This window comes from Amblyomma mixtum, chromosome 7 (genome assembly GCF_055824585.1).
Source record: "Amblyomma mixtum isolate Tamu chromosome 7, ASM5582458v1, whole genome shotgun sequence".
Taxonomy (NCBI): Eukaryota; Metazoa; Arthropoda; class Arachnida; order Ixodida; family Ixodidae; genus Amblyomma; species Amblyomma mixtum.
Window position 1 is genome coordinate 37,301,038 of NC_143018.1, and position 21,318 is coordinate 37,322,355.

General features: G+C 44.0%; 1 protein-coding gene and 1 non-coding gene across 3 annotated transcripts in view; one reads left to right on the plus strand and one right to left on the minus strand.

Moving 5' to 3' along the window:
- The window catches only part of wb (wing blister), a 148,764-nt gene that overhangs the window by 2,001 nt on the left and 125,445 nt on the right, over window positions 1-21,318 (minus strand). For both annotated transcript variants that reach the window (XM_089552264.1, XM_089552263.1), the window contains exons 52-62: window positions 17,981-18,104; window positions 17,474-17,594; window positions 16,248-16,412; window positions 15,566-15,705; window positions 14,812-15,000; window positions 14,109-14,339; window positions 12,091-12,280; window positions 9,788-9,934; window positions 5,728-5,878; window positions 4,460-4,558; window positions 1,430-1,699 (exon numbers count right to left, since the gene is read on the minus strand). In XM_089552264.1, coding sequence (XP_089408390.1) covers window positions 1,430-1,699; window positions 4,460-4,558; window positions 5,728-5,878; window positions 9,788-9,934; window positions 12,091-12,280; window positions 14,109-14,339; window positions 14,812-15,000; window positions 15,566-15,705; window positions 16,248-16,412; window positions 17,474-17,594; window positions 17,981-18,104 — 1,827 coding nt within the window. The remainder of the gene's footprint in view (window positions 1-1,429; window positions 1,700-4,459; window positions 4,559-5,727; window positions 5,879-9,787; window positions 9,935-12,090; window positions 12,281-14,108; window positions 14,340-14,811; window positions 15,001-15,565; window positions 15,706-16,247; window positions 16,413-17,473; window positions 17,595-17,980; window positions 18,105-21,318) is intronic.
- Window positions 3,260-3,333, plus strand: TRNAN-GUU (transfer RNA asparagine (anticodon GUU)). Its single transcript has one exon. It is a non-coding gene; the product is annotated as a tRNA-Asn (tRNA).

A 21,318-nucleotide genomic window follows, 5' to 3' on the forward strand; every position in this document is an offset into this window, starting at 1 on the left:
AAAACCCACGGAAGACATTATTATACTGATGTCCAAATATATTCGAAAATTCTCTGCAAGAAATGCCAATACATTAAAAATAGAGAGCAACACATTCTGAGGCTCGGAGTTGATGCTTTAATTATGCTATAATTCAAACATAAGAGCACACAAAAGAAGTCTATTCTTTTAACTGTAAATCTGCTGGATGAAAATAACGCATCTTTGCACCAAATACAAGCACAGATGAGAGCATCAGCTATTTGGTTGGTCTAAGGAAATGACATGCTCCAGAGATGAATTTGTACTAGTCCCTCGAAGGGTATAACTACTGTCGGAGAAGAAGAAACAATAACGGCATATTCATGAAGGTGTTATTCCTGTTACGCTAGTAACAAGTGCTGAACTGAAGCTTTTGATAAATATTACAAAGAAAATATGGTTCACAAAATTCAGTACAGTGACCCTTCATAGTCAAGTGAACTGCGTCGTGAAGGGGGAATATATTCTGGGGGCTGAAGTTTGTATTCCACCGTAGCTGCAAAAAACCTGAATATCATCACAGCCTAACTAACCATAAAGCCTGTAGGTGGGAGGTGGAGTTTCTGTCAAAAACATGAAAACATGCAGCTCGCTGTGTTGGCTTGTTGTTCATGCAGTGTGGCTCATTTTGCATCGTCAACAGTCTAAGTCTCCCAAAAGAAATGAACACTTGTCCTCACCCCACCATAGCTTAGGACCCGCGAGCCTGCCCACTATATGGCTCAGAAGCCAACCCCTTGTACAGCATACTTTTGACAAAGCCTGTCATCATCATCATAGTCATTAGCCTGATTACACCCACTGCAGGGCAAAGGCCTCTCCCATGTATCTCCAATTAACCCCGTCCTTTGCCAGTTACGGCCACCATATCCCTGCAAACTTCTTAATCTCATCCGCCCACCTAACTTTCGGCCGCCCCTGCTACGCTTGCCTTCTCTTGAAATCCACTCTATTACCCTTAAGAACCAATGGTTATCTTGCCTTCAAATTACATGCCCTGCCCAAGCCCATTTCTTCCTCTTGATTTCGACTAGGATGTCATTAACCCACGTTTGTTCCCTCACCCACTCCGCCCGCTTCTGATCTCTTAACATTACACCTAGGTATCATTTTTCTTTCCATAGCTTGCTGCGTTGTTCTTAACTTAAGCTGAACACTCTTTGTTAGCCTCCACATTTCTGCCTTATAGGTGAGTACTGCTAAGATACAGCTGTTGTATACTTTTCTCTTTAGGGATGTGGATAAACTGCCATTCATGATCTGAGAGAACCTGCCATATGCGCCTGTACCCTACAGCCATTACTGATGCTAACAAAGGTTTGGAATCCAAACATCTATCCAAATATGAAGAATCCATGATTTTAGCTCTGCAATGTCAATGTGGCACACACATGCACATGATCACTACCTGGCAGGCCGCCGATGTAGAGGGGGCTCTCGGTGTATGGTTCTGCAGGGGTGGCAGGTGCCAGACCGTACGCCACCTGGTGCCTGTCTATGCGCAGCGAGATCTCGTTGCGGGAGAAGTGGGCTCGCAGCAGGTGCCACTCGCCATCGCACATGGCAAAGCGAGAGCTGAACGGCTTGCGGGCACGGAACGGGCCCGTGCCGTTGTGACCCAGGTCAACCGACACGATCACTTCGCCATTGTGGAGCTCCATGGCCAGCGATGGCCCTCCTGCATTGAACCGGAACCATTCGCACTTCTGCCATACGTACAACATTTGAACATTTGTCTGAGGAAAAATGCACGAGTGGTGCAGGTGTTAAAGGTTCAGGCATCTTAGCGGAACATGTACTGCTAGTTCTTCCATTCTGCACCAACCATTTGTGCCAAATTACGCAAATGCACAGCATTTTGTGTCTGCATCTGCATAGGCTGATTTTGAAGCTGTCTATCCTATGCCTTCAGAGTGATTTCTACAGATGGTCCTGCACTAGATACATTACGAACACTGTCTGACCATTATTACCCCTCTGTGCTTGCTGAACAAAAAGAATGTAATGCTTACTATAGTCCTTTAAGACATTTGGTAATGAACTGGTCATTGTTCACAGTCAAAGCACATTACACCACCCAAGAAACCGCCCTCAACTGAACAGCCTGATTACAATTTTCTGTGTGCTGCTTTTTGCTGGTTAGAAATTTTCACTCAGTAGTGACAGGGAGAAAGGGCTGTCATTACTGTAACATGATAAAGTTGCCCTTTTGAGATTTTGAATAGAAACAACACATTTATTGTTGATGTCGATTCATATCTCATTCAAGAATTTGATATTTACCATATTCAATTATTCATTTGTGACTAAGAACTCAAGCATAACACTATCATTACACCCATAGTTTTCTTTTTTCACTTGAAGTCATATTTGTGCCAATAATTTCATGTTGTAGCACTGTCCTGTGCTCACCATGTTATTACATGTTATTTTAAAGCAAAATTCTTTGCTTCAGGACAGCCAAACCTCGTTATAACGGACACAAATATTACGAATTTTTGGCTATATTGAACTGTTCCCAAATATTTTTAGCATATGCATTTCTTACTTTATATACCAAACGCGGTTTGTGAAACATTGGATATATCGAACTGCCGAGCGTCAAGCTTTGCCCGCTTGGATGGCAGGCAGATGGCTTTGCCTCACTACATGGGTGAATAGTGACGATGCTGCAAGCGTTAGTGCCATGGTTCATGCTTTATCTCGCATTTGCCAACAGCGCCACAGAACATAGAGCAGTGAAAAGAGCTGGCAGCCAGGCACTTGGCACCTGTCTGCATCTCTCATACCCATAGACAGTGCCCCTAAACCAGTGACATTGTCGGTTGTTGCAGCTTTCTAGCAACCATCCTTTGCTTAAATTGACTGTCACGGATGTTTAGGGGAAACCCCCAAGGTGGAGTAGATTTGTAATAAGGGAGTAATTACTCATTGACGTCCACCCGAGCGCAGCCATATGGCTACAAAGAAAAGCTATACAGCTTTCTCAGAAACTTCGCAGTTAAAGAAAAATTCGTCCTGGTCCGGGGTTCGAACCCGGGACCACCGTTTCACCGAAGCAGTCGCTCTACCAATTGAGCTAACCGGGACGGCAAGCTTATGGTAGGGCGAGAGCGAATTGATCAATAACTCGAAGTGGGAACTGTGTTGGTCAAATGTTTAGGGGAAGCATTTGACCAACACAGTTCCCACTTCGAGTTATTGATCAATTCGCTCTCGCCCTACCATAAGCTTGCCGTCCCGGTTAGCTCAATTGGTAGAGCGACTGCTCCGTTGAAGCGGTGGTCCCGGGTTCGAACCCCGGACCAGGACGAATTTTTCTTCAACTGCAAAGTTTCTGAGAAAGCTGTATAGCTTTCCTTTGTAGCCGTATGGCTGCGCTCGGGTGGACGTCAATGAGTAATTACTCCCTTATGACTGTCACGGAGTGGAGGTGGTGAAAACGGCGATACCTTTCGTCCTGGCATCCAAATTGTCACGCGGCATCGCTGTAATGCAAGGAAGCCACCCTGGCTGGATTTTCCATTCAGTTTTTTGAGGCTTAGAAAAGGTGCTAAAGGTATGGACAAGGTCTCTCCGAGTTGTTCTTTCGCTGATTATAGCTGGCTTCTCCAACGTGAGTTTTTGGCTAAATTCTATATTAAGAATTTTGGCTATTTCGAAGAACTTTACAATTTTTTTACCTATTCACTATAATGAGGTTTCACTGCATTATGTCTGAACAATTGGCTCTCCCAAATCTACATTGCTGATAACGTCATGATTCAAGATTTCATATTTCATGCAGTGGAGTCATGCCTAGATTTTTTTTTACTTCTACAGCATACTTCTATAGCAGTCATTTTTATTTTTCCTACCTAATCCACTGATATTGAGCACTTTTTTTATGCATTGCTCTGTATAGTGCCTTTGTTAAATCTTGCTAACATAATGCAATGTTAATGATAAGCTGCTGCCATGTTACTGTCATGCTGATTTTCATGCTGCACAGTTTACAATGTTTTCGTTCACTAGCATAAGCAATTGCCATTACACACTTTCAAAGATGTAAATCAGACTTATATATCGTTTATCTCACTACATCAATCTTTCACGCATTTTTAAGGAGAGCATGTTTTCTCTGCTTTATTGTTGGAAATCTTTTTGTGCCTAATATTCATAATCAGTTCTAAATTTAACTCTTTGCATCTCTCTTAGTTGCTTCGCTTAGGTTTCAAAGAAATGTGTAATGCTCTGTTCTTGTTTTGACTTTTGAAGCCGGGCACCCTCGTGATATCAATCTGCTCTTGTATCACAGTGCCTGTATGCTTTTCTCAAACTCCGAGCATGGCTGCAAACAATTCCTGCATAATTTTCACACGCAAAGAATACTTGAAAAATACATCAGAAAGCCAGCTTTTGAAAGCATCAATGGCTGTAACAGTAGTCTCACACTTACCAACTGACTTTTCGGATAAGCTCATCAAGATGCCACTCATTCTCCAGGTGCGGAATTCCAACTGGACTTCCAACTTGTTATCCACATTGAACTGCTCATCTGCAATGCACGTGTGTAAAAGAAAGCGTGGAAATACTTAGCATCGAGTGTACATGATTCCACCAGTACACTTTCATCAGTTCATGGCTGCAAGACAGTGCACGATGTTCCAGTCGTGCCGAGGCACAATAGGTGAGGGCAACTTCAACCATGGCCAGTGTAAATAGTAAGCCAAAGTATTTCTATATTTTGTTCAACTGAATAATTCAATAACCTGGAACAATTAAATCTTCAGCTATTCCTGTTTGGTTTATGGCTGGTGTAATTTGGTCCCCAAAGCGACTCAGGCTATGAGGGATGCCGTAGTAGACGACTCCGGATAATATCGACCACCTGGGGTGCACTGACCTCACACAGTACGCAAGCCTCTAGGATTTCGCCTCGAAATTCGACCGCCACAGCCAAGATCGAACCCACGTCTTTCGAGCCAGCAGCCGAGCACCATAACCACTGAGCCACCGCAACAGCTTTTTTAAGCTATTCCATTTCTGACAAAAATTCCAGTGCCCGATTGTAGAGCACGCCAGAACACGATTAATACATCCATTGTTATGTATATGTGCGCTAAAATAGACTAGAATTCCATGTTTGAGAGCACTAAACTGTCATGGCGTGAGCACATGGTCATATGGGATTTTTCATATTTCGCGAGCTTGCTTTTCAACTCACAAAAGCTAGTCTAGAGTACAACTCTTGCACGCTCTACAATTTAACACAGCAATTTTCACTGAAAATGCAATAGCTGAAAAGTTAATTTTTTCAATTTATTTAATAACAGCTGAATAAAATATAAAAATATTCTGACTTACTACAAACAGTGGACAACAACATGGTTGAAGTTGCCTCCACTTACTGTGCTCTGGATTTATTTTTAGACTTTGGCTAAAGTTAGCTGGGACGCCTATTTATTAGTGTACCCACAGCGCCCCTTATGGCACTACACCGGATTTATACACCATGTTTACCTGCGTAATGATTGCACATTGTTGTAAAAAAATTTGGCGCTAATTTAGGAGGTGCGATTACAATACGACACAAACTTTTCCATACTTAGTCAAGTTTTGATGGGTGATACACAGAGAGTGTTTTTATTGTGTGGGTGCATTTATTAAGCAAGTAAACATGCGATCACAATTAACGGAAGCTAATGCTTACGTAAGTGCACTCACCATATACAGCATATGCATCTCCCTGGAAAAATGCTCCAGGCTCAATGTTTGCAAAGCACTGCCCAACACCGTGTGACTCTCCGCTGGCCAAGTCCACGTCTCTGCTATTTATGTTGAAATTTCGGATGCAGCCCTTGAAGCTCTCCTTCACCTGTAAACAAATGTTTCGCTTTGTTTGTGTCCGTACTAATGCCAGACAAACAATACAGTACAATCTTGACGATACGATCATGGCTGATACGAATTTCAGAACGATATGAATCGTAAAATTCTCCAGCCAAAGTACATTGAGTACAATTGTGTACAATAACTTTGGATGGTGTGAACGCTTCTACGCTCCATTAACTAGGACTAAGCAGTGCCCTTACATCGCAAACGCTGCGGGCACCAGTCCTGCAGTACATGTCATGAGCACTGAGCATCAGCACGCAACCCGCACATCACTGATGCTGCAATCACTAATTGCACGATGCGCAGCCCGCAAATCGCCAATGTCGTGATCACCGATTGAGCGTTATGTACCGTAAGCAGTGAAAGGTGGCGCGCCTGTACATGTATCTCGTCAGCCAAAAACACATCTGCATGAATGCATTTCCTGTACACAGGCATGTGGATATTTGTTTTTAAATTACAGTCAAGTCCATTTATAACAATACTGGTTATAACAATATATCGGATATAACAATGGTCAGTCATGGCACCATCAGCTTTGCCATGTGTTCTATGGTAAAATAAACTGCTTATAGCAATGCTGTCAAGGCACATTATTGGTTATAACAATTAAATCTGGTAATTGAGTGTCAACCATTATAGAAAAAAAAACAAGGAAATGCTACAACCACACCAGCAAAACCATGCTTACAACACAAAAGCGTGCACGTGTGGGGCCGACCAATGGACTAAGCTGGCGCAGCAACGCCACGATAGCAAAAGAGGCAGGCGTCATCACGTCAGGAGAGCTGCTGCATTGCTGCATTGGCTACGCACACCGCAAATCAGTCTGTGCAGTGTGCGTGCATGCAACCAGCGCCGGTTTTTTTCTCTTGTCAGCTGTCACCGCAGCCTTAGTTCTGCGTGCTTCTTGAATTTCCCATAAGAATGATTCCTGTGACGTGGCGGTGCGCGAAGCTTCTGGTGGCGCAGTGATGGCGGTGCTTTGGTCATCAGTGAACATTGTTCCGGTTTCCTGAAGTTCGAATTAACAAGCTTTTACAGGCATTAGAACAATCAAATCCCTCCAGGTCCTTCCTGTCAATAAATTCTCTAAAGTTTGTCATCTTTTATTTTTTTTGGCACAACCCTGTTATAACAATTATTGGTTATAACAATGGTATTTCCATGGCACTTGAATATTGTTATAAGTGGGCTTGACTGTATATAGATTTCAGATGATACAAACATTTTTTTCAACCCCACGAGATTCACATCACCGGGATTCTACTGTACGCATCAAGCCCTTGTAAAAGTTGGTGAAGTTCACATATAGGATGCCGGAGTTTTAAAGTGATTGCACTGTTTCATTCTGATAGCTACAAATGCCACTCCATGTTTCTGTTCATTCATTTCTCACAAAATGGGTCGCCTAAAACTCATAACTGGAGGCCTGTTTGAGATAAACCTAGAATGCAAGCGCATAAGCATGTAACAATGTGTAGATGATATCACCTGCTACAATAGAGGCCCTGCTGTACCAGTGGGTTTAATAAATAGGGATCTAGTATACCATTTCTGATGTGTGGTCACTATGCTGTTTTTACACGTACTGTTTTGATGTGCAATGTTTTGACAGATGCTGTTGCAACGCGAGATATGTTGTTTCGTCCCTATATTAATTTTTTTTTTTACTGCGCCATCTTACCACTGCGCCAATTTTTGTGTGCTGTTCCGAGGCATGTTGTTTTGTCATTGGCTCTTTCTATGTATCCTCATTCTTAATCTAAATATATTTTTTCAGCCCGAACCCCACCCCTTCCCGCTGGGCTGCACAACCACTCTCAGCAATGCTCAAACAGTTTATGACACAATCATAGTGGAAATCAGTGCTCTGATACAGCTAATCCACATCACTTTGTTTAATTTCAAATTTTTAGCAACAGTAGACAGACTGAATAAGTCACAATCCCAATCAGTCAACAGAGAGACAAATCATACACAGGATTGTCAGCAGCATTTGACCGCATCCCTCACCAACGTCTCCTGTGCAAACTGCGCGCCTATCACTTGATCCTCTTATCCTGGATTCGCTACTTTTTAACTAACCACTCACAGTTTACCGTCATGCCAGCCATGTGTCTGAAACTACTAAAGTTATCTCTGGAGTGCCCCAGTGTTCTGTTCTTGCTCCACTTCTCTTCCTAATTTTCACTTGCTATCTGGGATTTCATCATCAGTCCGTCTCTTTGTGGACAATTGCAACATTTATTGCCGCATCTCTGGTAATATCGACCAGGAATCATTACAAGACGACATAAACAGAATCCAAAAATGGTGTTCACATCAGATTGGCTCATGCAACTTAATATTCTGAAATGTAAATGCATGCACATCTCACATAAACGTTCTAGTACCCATTTCCCATACTCCCTGAACTCCATGACGCTATCAGTAACTAGCTCATACAGGTATCTGGGTGTCGAAATAACGAACAAATTAACTTGCGTGGACCATATCACGAAACTCCATGCTAGCACTAACAGAGCACTTGGCTTCACCCGAAGATCGCTGGCTATGTCCACTCCGCCCATCAGACAACTGGCATATGAAACATACATTCGCTCTACAATAGAGTACACTTCAGCAATATGGAACCCTCACAAGGATTACTTGATTCAGTTCAAAGCCTGAATGGCCTCAGCTCGAAGCCATTCAGTACCGGGCAGCATGATTCATAACTTCCCAGTACACAGCTCGGCACAGCGTTACTAATATGAAATCGTCTCTCAGTCTTGAACCCTTAGCACTTCGCCGGAAACTTGCAATGCTTTGTTTTTTTTTGCATAAATTATACTTTAACCTTCCAGCACTGCACGAAAACTTATTACATGCTCCTTTAAGCTCATCTCGCTGATTATTTAACTCTCTTAGCATACAGTGTCTGCATGGTTCTTCCAACGCCTTGAACGAATCCTTCCTCCCCATCGCCATAGAAGAATGGAACAATCTCCCCGAAACCGTTGTTACAGAGTATAATCCTCCCAAATTTAAGCAGCTACTAACTGACCATTTGAAGCTCAAATAGCCACTTTTCCTCTCCCAGCAATCTGATTTGCTTGTACTATTGCGTGATCGCCTATTTTTCTTCCCCTCAATTTTTGCTACTTTTGTTCTGTATATTTTATTTTCCCAATCAGTATTTATTGCTATATGTTTTTTTATATTTTTATTGTTTTGTTTACCTGACATTTTCTACCCACTTTGTTATTCTTATTGATATTTGTGTTAGCTTTCTATTGCTCTGTTTTTGAGCTTATGTATGGTCTTTTCATACTGCTGTCTCTCCCTCTTTATGTAATGTCCCATCTTTAAGGGAACAATAAATGATGATGATGATGATGAAGCTCAGCTGTTTCTTATGAAAGTGCTATTGAACCAGGTACAAGTTTGGTTTGGTTTGATAACCAAAGAAGCAAATTGGCTGAAGTCCTGAAGTTATCCAAATGTGTCAGTCAGTACTTTATTCTCACTAGGCACAAACTCATGTTCTCAAGAACATTAGAATATCAAAGTTCACCCTTAAAGACATCAGTGAAAGTCTGGAATCAGTTGCTGAATAGCACACTCTTCTAAAAAGATTGATCTAACTTCTAAACAAAACTTTTCATGTACCCCGGTTGCTATGAATCATCAAAATTTTGGTGTCTTTGTGAACGCAATTCAGTTTGCCTAACTTGCACAATTTTTATTTGCACTTGCAAGTTTAAATCAGTGTTTATGGTATGTAACGCACTAATTAGTACTGACCATTGAACGTGCATCTTGCTGGATGTATGTTTGTCTCCTGTTCATGAAATCCCCATTGAGGCTTAATAAATAAATGACCACAGTCCCTCCGCATACTCACGAGTTCCTCAGGGACAGGGAGACCCGGCGCAATGCCGCCAATGTAGAGCGGGCCGCGGAAGGGCATCCGCCTGTGCACCTGCAACTTCAATGCCGTATTGTCGTCGACGGACAGCATCAGCCAAGAGTCCACCTTCGACAGGCTTACCTGCGGAGACACCATCACACATGTCAACGTGGAATCAACGTGAAACTCATACCTGCTTAACCACGTTACTACAATGCAGGTGTTCTTAGACCTAAGCCTCTTTTTTTTTTCTTTTTTTATGCCCACACAATAAGCAGAATTGTTTGGACCCATAACTCATGCGGCTAGTCAAGGGTTCAACTATGAAGTATAGTATAGAAACAAAAAAAAGCTTGTGGCAAAAAATTTACTGGCTAAACTAAACAACGACTTAGTTAAAATGATCGGCAAGAGCTGCTACTGTGGCTGTTTAGTCTCTGCACAGTCAAAACCAGACAGGCTTGGTTGGACGGAGTGAAAACAAGCAGCCACAGCAACATGCCCCACACACTACAGCCTCAGCAGCAGTGTGGGGCCACCCAGTCATGCTCGGTTGCAGAGATGATTTTTGACTATGACGACAACGCACACTCTTTGGCCCGGAACCTTCGCCTTAATAGCTAGCATTGCTGTAAAAAGGAATAATATCAGTTAACTACCCACCTTTGTGTGAGGAAGCCATTTTTGAATATTTTCAATAACAAAGCATTACAGGTATAAAATAAGGCACATCGTATCCAACAGGTTGTCTATAATTAGTAAAAGACCTATATGTTATTAGTCAGCACTGCTGCCAAGCAGCATTCGCTGCTAGCTAGACCCTGTGATAAAGCCAATGACAGCTAGCCTTCATGGCTCAGGTGTGCACGCCACATGGATCTAGACAAATCTACCTTTCTACATACAATGTCACTGACTGGTTCAGTAATCACGCCATTATGCGTCTGGATTTTCCTCATTTGATAATCATCATCAGCAGCAGCAGAGTTACATCTGCACTAGGGCAAACGCCTCTTCTAATGCTCTTCAACAATTCATGCCCAATGCCATTTGTGGCTCTCTCATCGCAGTAGACTTCCAGATTTCATCTCTCAGACTGACTGTCCATCACATCTGGATGCGTTTTTCCCTGGAAATCCACTCACTTATCCTAACAGTTGTGGGGATGCACTCGCCCCCCCGTGGTTCGCTTTCCCGCAATGCACCCCAACTGTGGTTAGCTCCCCCGCAACGCACTCTTCTCAGTTGTGTTACTTTAACTAACAGGGGAGGGCGCTCGCATCGCAGCGACACTAGCGCCACGGATCGCGTTTTGCTGCGCGCGCACGGGGGAAAACGACTCTCTTTGGCTCAGCATCAGGGAAGCGCATGGACATTCATGTGCATGGCTCCGCTCTTCGCCGGCGGGCGACCTCATGTGGAAACATGTTCCCGTCAGCGCGTCCCGTCCGGCCTCGGAGCTTATCCCTTTGCCCTAGCGTGGGCGAACGTTCATTCGTAACCGCGCTGGTGAGTCGGACATCCTCGATTCTTCAGTGTATTTTGTTGCTAGCTGGCGTTATTGTTGTTATAGCAATAAATGCCTTGTTTGTGTCAGCCAGTGTGTCGTTCCTTTGTTCCCTCAGAGCAAGGCCCACCGTGGTCGGCGAGCGCTCGGTAGCGTACGCGACCACGGTGTGGGGTCCGCGCGGTTTTGAACTGGGTCAGCCGTGGTTAAACAGGGAGAACGGATCTATCTTCCCATTTTAAACCCCACAGAGTTTATCGGTTATCTATTCTCTGCATTACATTCCCTGCCCGTATGAATCCCCCCCCCCCCCCCCCCCCCCAGATCTTTACACTCAAGTTTGTTTTTGAATCCTAATCCATGCTTATCCCCAGAGAGAAAGAGAAAGCAACATTCACTTTAGTGAAACGCTCATTAAAAAATTACAGCTCACTACCAAAGCGCTGCTGTTTTACAGCGGAGCCATTAATGCGAGCCTGTCCCGAGTCGTCACATAACTGAAGCCCATTGTAGTTGCAGAAATCCACGAACCAAGACAAGCCAATCCAAGATTCAAGCCAAGCCATGCGGGAGGGAGGGAGGAAGGGAGGAAGGAAGGGAGGAAGAAAGAAAGAAAGGAAGAAAGAGGTGGGAAATAAGGGAATAAGAAGGGAAGAAAATGGAGGGACACAACAGCTCTTGCTGAGTGTTGTAACTAAGCCGTAGCCTAATTTAGCCAGTAACTTTTGTTGCTTACTTCATTCACTGTCACCAGATTTTTCATCTCATGCCACAATTGCGTCAGACTCACTTGATGCCATTCACCATCGTTGAGGCCGCCATGGCTGTGGAGCTTCTTCGGCGTCGCCCTATCGGTGATTTCGAGCAAGACTCGACCTCCAGACAGGACGAGGGCAAAGTGCCGACCCCGGGAGCCAGCCTGGGCAAGCAGCAGCACTCCATTGGGGTAGTAGGTCCGCAGCTCCAAGCTCAAGTTGAAGCTGCATCACAGCACAATTGGGGAGGTTGCAAGGTTGAACACTGGGGACAGAAACCAGTCACCTCTGTGACTGTGAGGAACTGCCGCTCCAAACAGAAATGCATCTTCTATGTCAAGAAAAATTGAGAGAATTCTTATCTATTCTTACCAGGACTCGTGAGATACATAAGTCAAAAGGAATGTTTATTTTATCTTACAAATAAGCAAAGGCTAGTATTAAAACGAAAAGTGTCATCATTATCATCTCGCTTATAATTACCGCAGGACAAAGGCTGCCTAGCTGACCTCCAATTAAGCATGTCTAAGGCCCTTTTTGGGTTTTTTGGTTTTATTTTTTTGCATAATTTAAGGCAGTGAAAATTGGGCGACATTTTTTTTAGCTCAAATTTGGGGAGAAATCAGATTGTTCAGCCAAAACTTACATGAACTGGGGGTTTTTCGGGTAATTTTCCGCCTGCATTAATTTAAAATAAATAAAGGCATAAACAAAAAAATAATATCAGCGCTCGTTTTTGTGCGGGACTAAAATGCCTTCTTTTTGGCTCATTATTTCAGAGATGGCGGGTTGCTATCCCCAAAACAACAAGCAACTACACCTCTATTACGACGTAAGCATACAGTGGAACCTCGATTATACGTCCCCCGGTCATGCGACGACCCGCATTTTACGACGAATTTGTGCGGTCCCGGCAAAACCCCCATAGAGACAATGCATTAAAAACCTCGGTTATACGACGCAAATTTTAGAAGGACCCCGCTTCGTACGACGGCTGGCTCGTACCGTCCGTCAAAAAAGGTCGTCAGCAAACGCAGGCCGGGATGTACCGTATTTTCGCAATTCTAAGCACCCCCCCTATTTTCGGAAAAAAATTTCTGAAAAAAAAAAAACTGCATGCGAATCTAAGCACCCCCGTTTTTGCGCGGAAGAGAGCGTTGCCGAGGCCGCCAAGTGCACTTGCTCTCTTTTTCGTCGAGCCTGTGCAGTGGAGTCCCAAGGAGGCGCGGCCTGCCTGCGTGTTGTTGCGACTGAGAGAAGGATGAAAAGGAAAGCGCACGGGCCCGCCTACTGGCGTGAGCCAAGCCACCACCGCTGCTGAGGAGAGTTAAAAGATCAGAGGAAAGATAAAGAGAAAAGATAAGACGCGGGTCCCAGCAACAGATGCGTCCGTCCGCAGGAGCCGACGCTGATGAAAAAACAGATAAGCGGGCGAGGCCGCGCTCGCCCAAGCGAGGACAGCGGCGTCCACGGCGCTTTTTGTAATGGAAGTAATGGATGCTTGTGCCCCACGATAAAACTTCTGAAGTGGACAACGATGCAGAGGTTTGCGCTCCCATTCCTAGTTACGCGGATGTGTTGCAGAGCGTCGACAACATCCGGCGCTTTGCTTGCGCGCGCGACGATGTTGGCGACCTACTGCCGGACGTGGCAGCCCTTGAAAGAAAGTTGATGCGCCGAGGTTGGGCAAAGGTGCAAAAAAAAAAAAAATTACCGATTTTTTTTAAACGGTAATAAAGATTTTTTTACAAATCTGTTTAAAACAAATGCTGGGTTTTGTCTTTTTTAATCTGATTGGCGTACTTGCCGCGGGCTTGAAGCCGGTCAACAGTTTTCGGCGCAAGGCCGAGCGCCACTGGCCGCATTCTTTGATTTTCGATTATACGACACCCGGATTATACGACGGTTTCGCGCGGTCCCCTGAACGTCGTATAATCGAGGTTCCACTGTAACACATAAAATGAAGGCTTTAGTTTGTAACAAATTCGTGCTTTCTGTAATGATTGTTAGTACAGACTTCGGTGTAATTAAGTAAAGCAAGGCAAACGCTCACTCATTTCTGAACTCGAGGATGCCGGGCAGCACTACGCGGCTGTTCAGAGTGTCTCCAAACTTAACGGCCTTTTCGTGCAGTGCATGTGGTGGCTGATCCGAGCACTGGTCCAGCTCCTGCTCCGTAAGGACGGCCATTAGGTCATGGTCAGGGGGCAAGGGACGCGGGCGCTTCAGCAGCCGTCCAATGCCAGCACCCTCGTGTGACACGGGGAAGTTGAAGCCGAGCAACCTACAGCACAGGTAGGATCAAAGTTCATTCACAGTGCAAAACATGTCAGCATTCTGAGTAAGTCCTTCAGTTCATGTCTTGCATGGGAAGCAGGACAGTATAAGAGACAAAAACTTGCGCCCCCTTCCCCCCCCCCCCCCCCCCAACCATATATTTTCTCACAGAATGTGATTATGCATTCAAAAAGAGACAATGAGCAAAATAAGAAATAACCAACAGCTCTGTCGCAACTCAGTCATAGCAACGCTACTGCATCTTTTGCAACAGGCAGCAATGAGGCGGTCTTTTTCCTTGGCCCCACATGGCCCTGTTGGTGCTCACTTAACGACCGTGAAGCATTTCAGAAGCAAAAATCATTTCTATTCATTCCGCTTTGCTGAACATATTATAATATGTTAAATATGTTAAGCTGCAACTGTAAAACCTGCAGGCTTGTTCATGCCCAAGATCTAAGATTTCTTGATTCACTCACACGTCGTTGAATACAGCATCCTTGATAGTGCCAACAAAGTGGTCTCGGGTGGCTGCTTGTGCCCCAATGGCAACGCCACCTCGGACACCGCCGAAGAAGAGGCCGCCCTGTTCGGGAGCCTGAATGTCACCCGTGCCTTTGGGCAGTCGCAGGATGTCGATCTCGGCATCGTCCACGTTCACATGAACCCTGCAAGATCATCAGCCACTCAACACCTGTACCATCCATGTTTCAACAAAGCATTTCACTGCTTTGCTGAAGTAAGCAGTCAAACGTTGTGGTTGTCCTCGTAAAGCAGTCAGGAGTACATGCCTGTCCACTGACGTGCCAGTATAGGTTAGTACTAGCTAGAATTATACAATATTAGGTTAGGTAATCCTCTTGCATTTTTGTCTGTTGTTTACCTCATCATAACTACCGTACGAGTAAAAAAATGCATACTGTGCGTAACACATCAACTTTATTTCATTTCAATTACTCTTCACAGATAACAAATGTTGATAATAATGTTCATGCCATTTTTTTTCATCATCACTTTTGTGTCTTAATTAATGAATGAAATGCAGCAATACCAACAGAGTCATAATGAACACTGAAACTCCCTTAGATGTCCTGTGGACATCCAGGACGTCCATGGGACATCCAAGGAAGTTTCAGTGCCCTGGGATGCCTTAGTTGACACGTGGCAGTTAATACACATATAATGCACAAGTTATACAAGGAGAATGCTGCCTCCTTCACACGGTCGACTTACTTTCGATGTCTCTTGATCACAGTAATGGTGTGGAACTTGTTGTCATTGTAGCGTTGTTCGGAGCGTGAGGCCACTTCTCCAGCACCACCATTCAGACGCAGCTCGATGTGGCCATCCTTCAAAGCCACTGAATAGTAGTGCTGGAAACAAAAGGTGGCTTCCATCACTTTCTTGCCTTGAGTAAAGACACTGACAAAACAGCTTTAAAAGCCTCTATGTCAGTATATCCTAGGCTTGGCAGTAGGCAGAGTTGTTTTCCTGCAATGTTTTATGTGTGAAGTCATATTCTCCCCCCATTGTAAACTGAAGCTAACTGAATTACTGAAACAACGTATCACTATAGTCAAGGCATATAATTAGCAAAGAATATGCATGCTTCAAAGCTGCATTTTGCTACGGTAATGAAAAAGTAGTTATGCTTACATATCGTGATTGTGATTTTAGACTCAGTTCATTGTGCACACTTGTAAAAGGATGGAAAAGTGTCAACACAGAGTATCTCTCGCTTTTAGGTAAGAATATAAAGGTTAAAATACTATTGTTGAGAACAAAAAAGTATTTTGTTGAGAACAATAGTAATGTGCAAATGTTCACAGCAGTGCGAACACTTGAAACTGGATAGCACTGTTGTAAAAGTCTAAAAACTTGAAACAGAGACAAAATGGCATTGAGTCTGGCTTACATCTCTCTTGCTTTCAGCACCCTGGACTGCTGAGAATGTTGAGATCATGAGGAGACCATCTGTTTGCATTGACTGGAAGGTGAAGCCAAAGTTTCCTTCGGCAGCCAACGTCTTGCCCTTCAGCTCCAGGTAGCCCGCTCCTTTGAAGCTCGCCAACTTGACTTTCTGTTAGGTTGCAGGTAAACACCATGTGATGTCAGAAGGTCACTTCTCATAACAGCTGACTACTGCATATAGAAAGTAAATATTCCCACCAAGCCACATAGCACAACACAAGTTAAATCAGTACCATATGAACTGGCACAGTGAACAACATCTTTTCTCACAAAATTTTTTTGAGGGTGCATTAATTATGCTGGTTAATATTCTGACAACAACACAGGGTTTGTTCATTGTAAGATCAAACACAGTACGAAGTGACAGCAGATTATCATGGCATACCATTACGTACAATGACATCAGCTTTTTCAAACTGAAACTGGTCTGAATAGCCGTTAAAAGCAGTGGTAAATAATGAGTATGATGAGAGGTAAGGAAAGAGATAAAGGCAGCTTGTCCCATTTGTATAATGTTTAAAATGATCCTGTGGCCAGGGAGAACTGTGCAGTGATTCATTATATTATGATTAGTTATGAAAATATTCATGACAGGTATATTTTATTTCCTGTTTTCGACGTGATAATGGTAAAAAGCTGTTACAAGAGGAATACAGTGCAATGAATTCAAATAAACTGTCACGCTTGATAAAGAGCTGTAACAGGGCTAAACTTTCTCTGCAAACAAAAAACGTCTATTCTTTTATGGGCACACAGACAGTCAGGAAAACCAAGAAAGAAATAAAAATATAACACTGCCCTGCCCACACCCCGTGAAGTACAGAGACAAGTCTATTTTAAGAAGACAGCATGCTATATTAGGCTATGGTGTTAGACGTCCACCACCGGGCCACTCTAGTGTGATTTCTTTTTCGCAGCCAATATGCTCACAGAAAAAGCACCTTAAAAGATTAGCTTTACGAGCACAAGCCCAATGTAAATTTTTCGCAATGTATTTTCAAAATGGCAGCACTAACCTATGAAAATTAAAATGGTCCACACAAGAGCATTTAAAGGCTCACTAGCCTCGATGGCACAAGCAGTGTTGCAGGAAGGCTAGGTCTAGGCTAGAAAGGCTAGGCGGGGAAGGCAGGAAGGGGAACAGTGTAGGAAAAAAACAGGAAGGCGTACCCTTTCACTGCAGCCAGGATCTACGCCGTATGCTTCGTATTTGAGCAGGTCCAATGGTGTGGTCTCAACTTGGAGGTTTTTCATGCAGCCTATAAAGTTCTGGAAACCCACAGTGCTGAACCTACAAGCAGGAATGAATAAATTAGTAACAAGAATAGACACTGCTATTGTGCCTATAATCAAAATAACTACAGGCCATTAGCTGAAACAACAAATTGCATCAACTAGCACGCAAGTTGCAACAATTAGTGTCTTCAAAAGAAAAAACAGCACAAACCAAGGCAATAACTGAAACAAACTAAGTTTCTGACCAATTTTTTGGGTTTCAATGGGGCGAGAAAAAAGGTCTGAATAATCAAGCAGCCTGAAGAAACAAAAATCTTCTAATATATCTGTGGTGCTACAGACTGCTCCTTGAAGCTGTTTGAACAATCGAGGTCTGAATTTTTAACATCTGAAAGATCAGCCGGTGACTGTAAATGAACAAAGAAAAAGACGTGCACATACTTGGATGAATCAAAGTCTGGCGGGACGGCTCCAAAGTACAACTTGCTGCGCCTCAGCTGAAGCTCGCTTGGGGTGCGTCGCGGCAGTTCACCTTGGAGAAGCTCGTCTTCCACAGAAAGAACACCTGCATGAAAAACGTAAACCCTCCGTTCACTGGCATGATCACAGTAATGCACTATAAGGCTGTGAAAACAAGCCCTAGATGTCTCCCCCACCATTCGTGACACAGAAAAGGTTTCCTTACATTTAAGATTTTATCCCCACACTCAGAAACAGACCTTGTACTTATATTTTCATTCCTATCACTTAAAAGAACCTTGACGTGTTTCAGAAACCAATCTTATACATAGACTAGACTTTTTTTGGCACTTTACCGCCTTGGAAAGGAACGATTTTTAAGGTAGCTACGGGCATACCTTATTGCTCACTTATCGTATAAAACGTAGCGGACCGCGATGCCGGATGCGGCGTTTGTTGATTTCATGACAGTGATGAGACGTGATATGTGTGTGGATGCATGAAATCGTCGCCGCGAGATTTCACGGATTCTGAAAACTGTGCCGCACAGCAACATGGTGCCGGACAACAAGCGGGTACCGGACAACAAGCGGGTACCGGACAACAAGCGGGTACCGGACAACAAGCGGGTACCGGACAACAAGCAGGTACCGGACAACAAGCGGGTACCGGAGCAGTCCAGTACCCGCTTGTACCCGGATTAATCAAAGTCTGGCGTCACGGTTCCCAAGTACAACTTGCCCCGCCTAAGTTGAAGCTCGCTTGGGTCGCTTCGCGGCAGCTCACCATAGAGAAGCTCGTTTTCTACCGAAAGATTACCTGCATGAAGAACGTAAACCATCCGTTCACTTGCACCATCATAATAATGTTCTAAAAGGCTATGAAAACAAGCCCTGCACGTCGCCCATGACATTCCTAACATAGAAAAGGTGTAGCCTGACATGCAGGACTGGCATCAAGTACTACTTTGACATGTTATGTGGTTATGTGCAGTATGACCAGTAAATATGAATACAAGTCAAACAGAGGTCAACACCAACATCTTTTGGCTGAATGAGTCCTGCAAAGCATAAGCGTAACAAACGTCACTGCATGAACCGTTCCGTTTGCTAAAATCTAAAAGCGACAGCAGGCTTATGCCGTGTTTTGCTGTCACGTCAGACGAAGACAAGTCCGCTTGTCAAAACACTGGCAAGCACCCCGAGGCTTTCCTCTTCCTTGTTCACTTTGTGAGTGTCACGAAAGCCTACCCTCTCCCTACCATTCTGCAAGTTTGTATAGCAGTGAAGCAAATCAAATTTATAATCTCTAAACTACTGAAGATACATCAGTGAAATTTTGTACTAAATCATTTAGTGCACTTCCTTAAAAAGTTGCCAAATTTCATCGCTCCTTAGGGCCAACAGTCTGGGGTTTCATACATAGGTCTCACATCCCACAGATTTGTCAGCTCCACATGCGGGCCGACTCTCCCAATTTCTCATTACCATTTCTGCAGGACGTCGACACAGCTTCAATGAGTGTGACAAAGTGGCCTTATATGTATGTAGTGGCCTTGTATGTTTGAAAAATATATGATTTTGAAAATGCCTTTGTGCCGTTCAACCTTTTTTGAGTGCCAGAAGTATTCGAAATATTCGCTTCAAATTCGCTTAGAACCAAAAAACACTATTCACACGTGCCTACCCATCACAAAAAGCATAGATGTGATGCTGTCCTATGGACAATATACGAGACAGACAGGTTATCAAAACTGAACGTCAACCGCTGTGAGAATATAACAGCTATGCCTTCAAGAGCACTGCATCAGTGAGCAGTAGAAATGATGAGGCGCTCTAATACCCTTGCTATATGAGAAGCTTCAGCCACAGTTAAGGGGGGGGATGCGGCTGTTAGCAGATAATTGAAATTGTGTGTAGGTGCCAAGAAAACTAAGGTCTCATTAACTTGCTAGCCACAGTTAACACAACTTGACCAACACTGTTTCATACCTTTCTCGCAGAGCCTTAACCACAACTAATTCTGGCTAACCATATGGTCCATTTACCATTTAGTTATCCTGCCCATGTAACCAAGCTAAAAGTCATATCCCGCGTAACCAAGCTAAAAGGCATACAAACAATTAACTTAAAACAGCTTACAATCAGCCGTGTTTGTGGAAAACTGGAGCTCTGGAAAACAATCATCTACAAACATTTGGTGGGTACTTTGCTGTCACAATTTTTACCGCAATGCGGTATTTAACTGAAGTTCTCAAGCACTCACAGATGCCTTAAAACAATGCTCGGCAGTCTTGTCTGTTATTGCTCCAACAGTGAAGCGGACAGCTGGAAGCCGCAAGGTAGCATCACGGCACACACTACCATCAGCACCTTTTTCTTCTATGGACCTGCCACAATGGCCAACTGGCTTTTGTATTCTGATGATGAGCCCAAGGTCATGGGGTTGAATCTCGGTCGTGGTGACTGCATTTCGACAGCGGCAAAATGCTATGCAAAGTGTGTGCGACACTACACTCTCTCTCTCATAGTCCACGTGCAACCCAGGGGACGTTAGTCCCACACAGCGTACCATCCTTTCTTCTATGACATTTGACAGTTTTAGCTGTGCGTCCGCAAAAGCTGTGCATACGCTACGGGCGCACCTTACGCGCACTGCCGCCTGTCCTGGCAATGATAGTTTTAGTTGAGAGTGGCTAGCGTAGCGCCTGGGAAGCGCAACATACTGTGACACCATCTAGCGAACAGCACATAAAAGCTCCTGAACTGTGTGCTGAAGAAACATTTTCCTCTTTTAATAATGGCAGTAGTGGTTGGATTCGAAGGCTTTTTTTTTTTTAAATGTAAATCAATTGAGTCAAATGAAAACATAAATTCTAGTGCAAAGTCGGAGACGTACTTTACCGGGGGTCATTGCTAAGACAACAGTGTACACCATAGATAGTTAGGCTTAACATCAAGAAATTCTTGAATTTATATAAAAACGATGACTATTTGTCACTTATATCATTACGGAGGGGTGAGAATGCGCAAAATAAAAGTGAATACAACCGTTTAGGGTGAGCTATCGCGTCGAACAATCCAGCGACGATGCAGTATTTGGTCCGAGGCGGCCGAGCAGGGCACTGCCATGTTGCCAACGTTAACAACGCAAGCAACGCAACGCAGAGTCTGCTGGCTTGCGTACGTACACAAGACGCAATGCTCGGGCTTGCGTTCTGCGCATGTGCACTACGGTCCCCCCAAAGCTCCTTGCGTATGTTAAGCCCTGGCGGACGCACAGCTAAAACTGTCTATTAATATCCAACTGTTTGCTTGCAG